Genomic DNA, 1,608 nt, shown 5'->3' with positions numbered 1-1,608 from the left:
GCCTCACACAATATTTGCCCCTTTATTTGCAGCTAATTCACTCAGCAGAAGGCCCTCCAAATCCACCCGTGTCATGGTGTCTGATCATTTGATCATGACGATCGATTGATGCACAGGTACCATTGTGTGTCTGCAGTCAAGTGTTTTTTAATAGCCCTTCTTCCACTACGGGCACTTAGGTGGTTTGTTTTCTTGCTGCTGGGCCCAGTGCTGCGATGACCACGGGTGTGCATGTGCGTTCAGTCCTGCAGGTAGACTCCCAGTGGTATGTTGTTGGGTCAGGTGCCACTTCTAGTTCCAATTGTTTAAGAAAGCGCAGGACCGCTCTCTACAGTGGTGGGGCTGTTTCACCTGCCGCCTGCAGCGAAGGGAGGGCTCATCTCTCAGGCACGTGTGGAGTCCTGCTGCTTTGGCCTGCGCTATCAGTTCCATGGCGAGGTGATGGATGTCTCCCGACCGTTTTGATTGATGACTCCTTTCTGGGAGGCTGGTGGGGGCACATTTCTTCACGTGCTTGTTGGCCTGCCGAATATCGTGTTTGGGGAGCTGTCTGTTCATGTCCTCTGTCCATTTTTTTTTTTTTTGTAATTTGGTTGTTCGTCTTTTTAAAAAATTATTCATTTTATTGGGGGCTCTTAGAAATCTTGTAACAATCCATCATTCCATTGTATCAAGCACGCTTGTACATAGGTTGCTGTCAACATTTCCAAAGTTCACCCCCACCGCCCGCCACTGCCACTGTTGGTCTTTCTTGAGATGCACATTTTCTATAGGGTTTAGAGAGTAGCCCCTTGTCTGATATGCTATTGACCCCCTCCCCCAATTTCTCCCCTCGACCCTGTGGGTTCTCTTTTTACTTTTCTCCGTGAAATCTCCCGACGCCGCACAGCGTTTCTCTTGTCACGTGGTCCCAGGTGTCGGCGGTCCTGCCGCGTGTTTCCCGTTGGTGTGATGGTGCCGCGGGTGGGGGTCTTTATCCCTCCAGGGCTGACGTGTCGGCGTCCCATCCAGCCTGGGTTCATTTTGCGTGGCTTTGTACATGGAGGAAGGTATGGGTCCTGACTTCTTTGGCAACTGCCAATCCGATGTTGCCAGCACCATTTGTGGAAGGGTCCATCTCTAACCCAGCTCACGTGGTTCAGTTCGCTGGCAGAATCCGACCTCCGTTGGTGGTGGGTGGGTTGTGGGTTCGGCTGAGTAGGAGGCATTGAGCGGAGGCAGAGAGACGTAGCACTTACCCTTTCCAGTAGTGCTTTGCTTATGTCGAGTCTCTGCTAAAGTCAGTGGCGACTTCTTCCATCCCTTTAAAGAACTAGGCCGGGGTCTGGCTCAGCAGGCAGTACTATGGATCGTCTGGTTTGGGCTGCGATGAGTGGCGCTTTTCCCGGGGTTCTGAACCGGCTCCTGGGTCAGTCACCGCCCACCTCGGCCCCTTGAAACCCGAGGCTGCGCAGTCCCGGGGTTTCCATGACGACAACGTCGGTAGGGGGACCCTGACGGGTGGGGCCCCTAGGGAGCGTGCGCATGCGCGCTGCGCGCCGGACGCGGAAAGTCTGGAGTCGCGGACGCCGCTGGTGGCGGGGTCCCTGAGCCCCGGTAAGGGCGACG

The 1,608-nt window shown here is 54.5% G+C and overlaps 1 protein-coding gene across 1 annotated transcript in view; it reads left to right on the top strand.

Annotated features, from left to right (window-relative positions):
- The first annotated feature begins 1,039 nt into the window (after positions 1-1,039).
- NAT8L (N-acetyltransferase 8 like) overlaps positions 1,040-1,608 on the top strand; it is a 21,101-nt gene continuing 20,532 nt past the window's right edge. Inside the window, exons 1-2 of the mRNA XM_004715107.2 lie at positions 1,040-1,049; positions 1,414-1,596. Of these exons, the coding sequence (XP_004715164.1) occupies positions 1,040-1,049; positions 1,414-1,596 (193 nt within the window). The remainder of the gene's footprint in view (positions 1,050-1,413; positions 1,597-1,608) is intronic.

Source organism: Echinops telfairi, unplaced genomic scaffold, assembly GCF_000313985.2.
Source record: "Echinops telfairi isolate 266 unplaced genomic scaffold, ASM31398v2 ScPeMD7_28;HRSCAF=97, whole genome shotgun sequence".
NCBI classification, from domain to species: Eukaryota; Metazoa; Chordata; class Mammalia; order Afrosoricida; family Tenrecidae; genus Echinops; species Echinops telfairi.
This window is presented reverse-complemented; position numbering and strand designations above follow the sequence as displayed.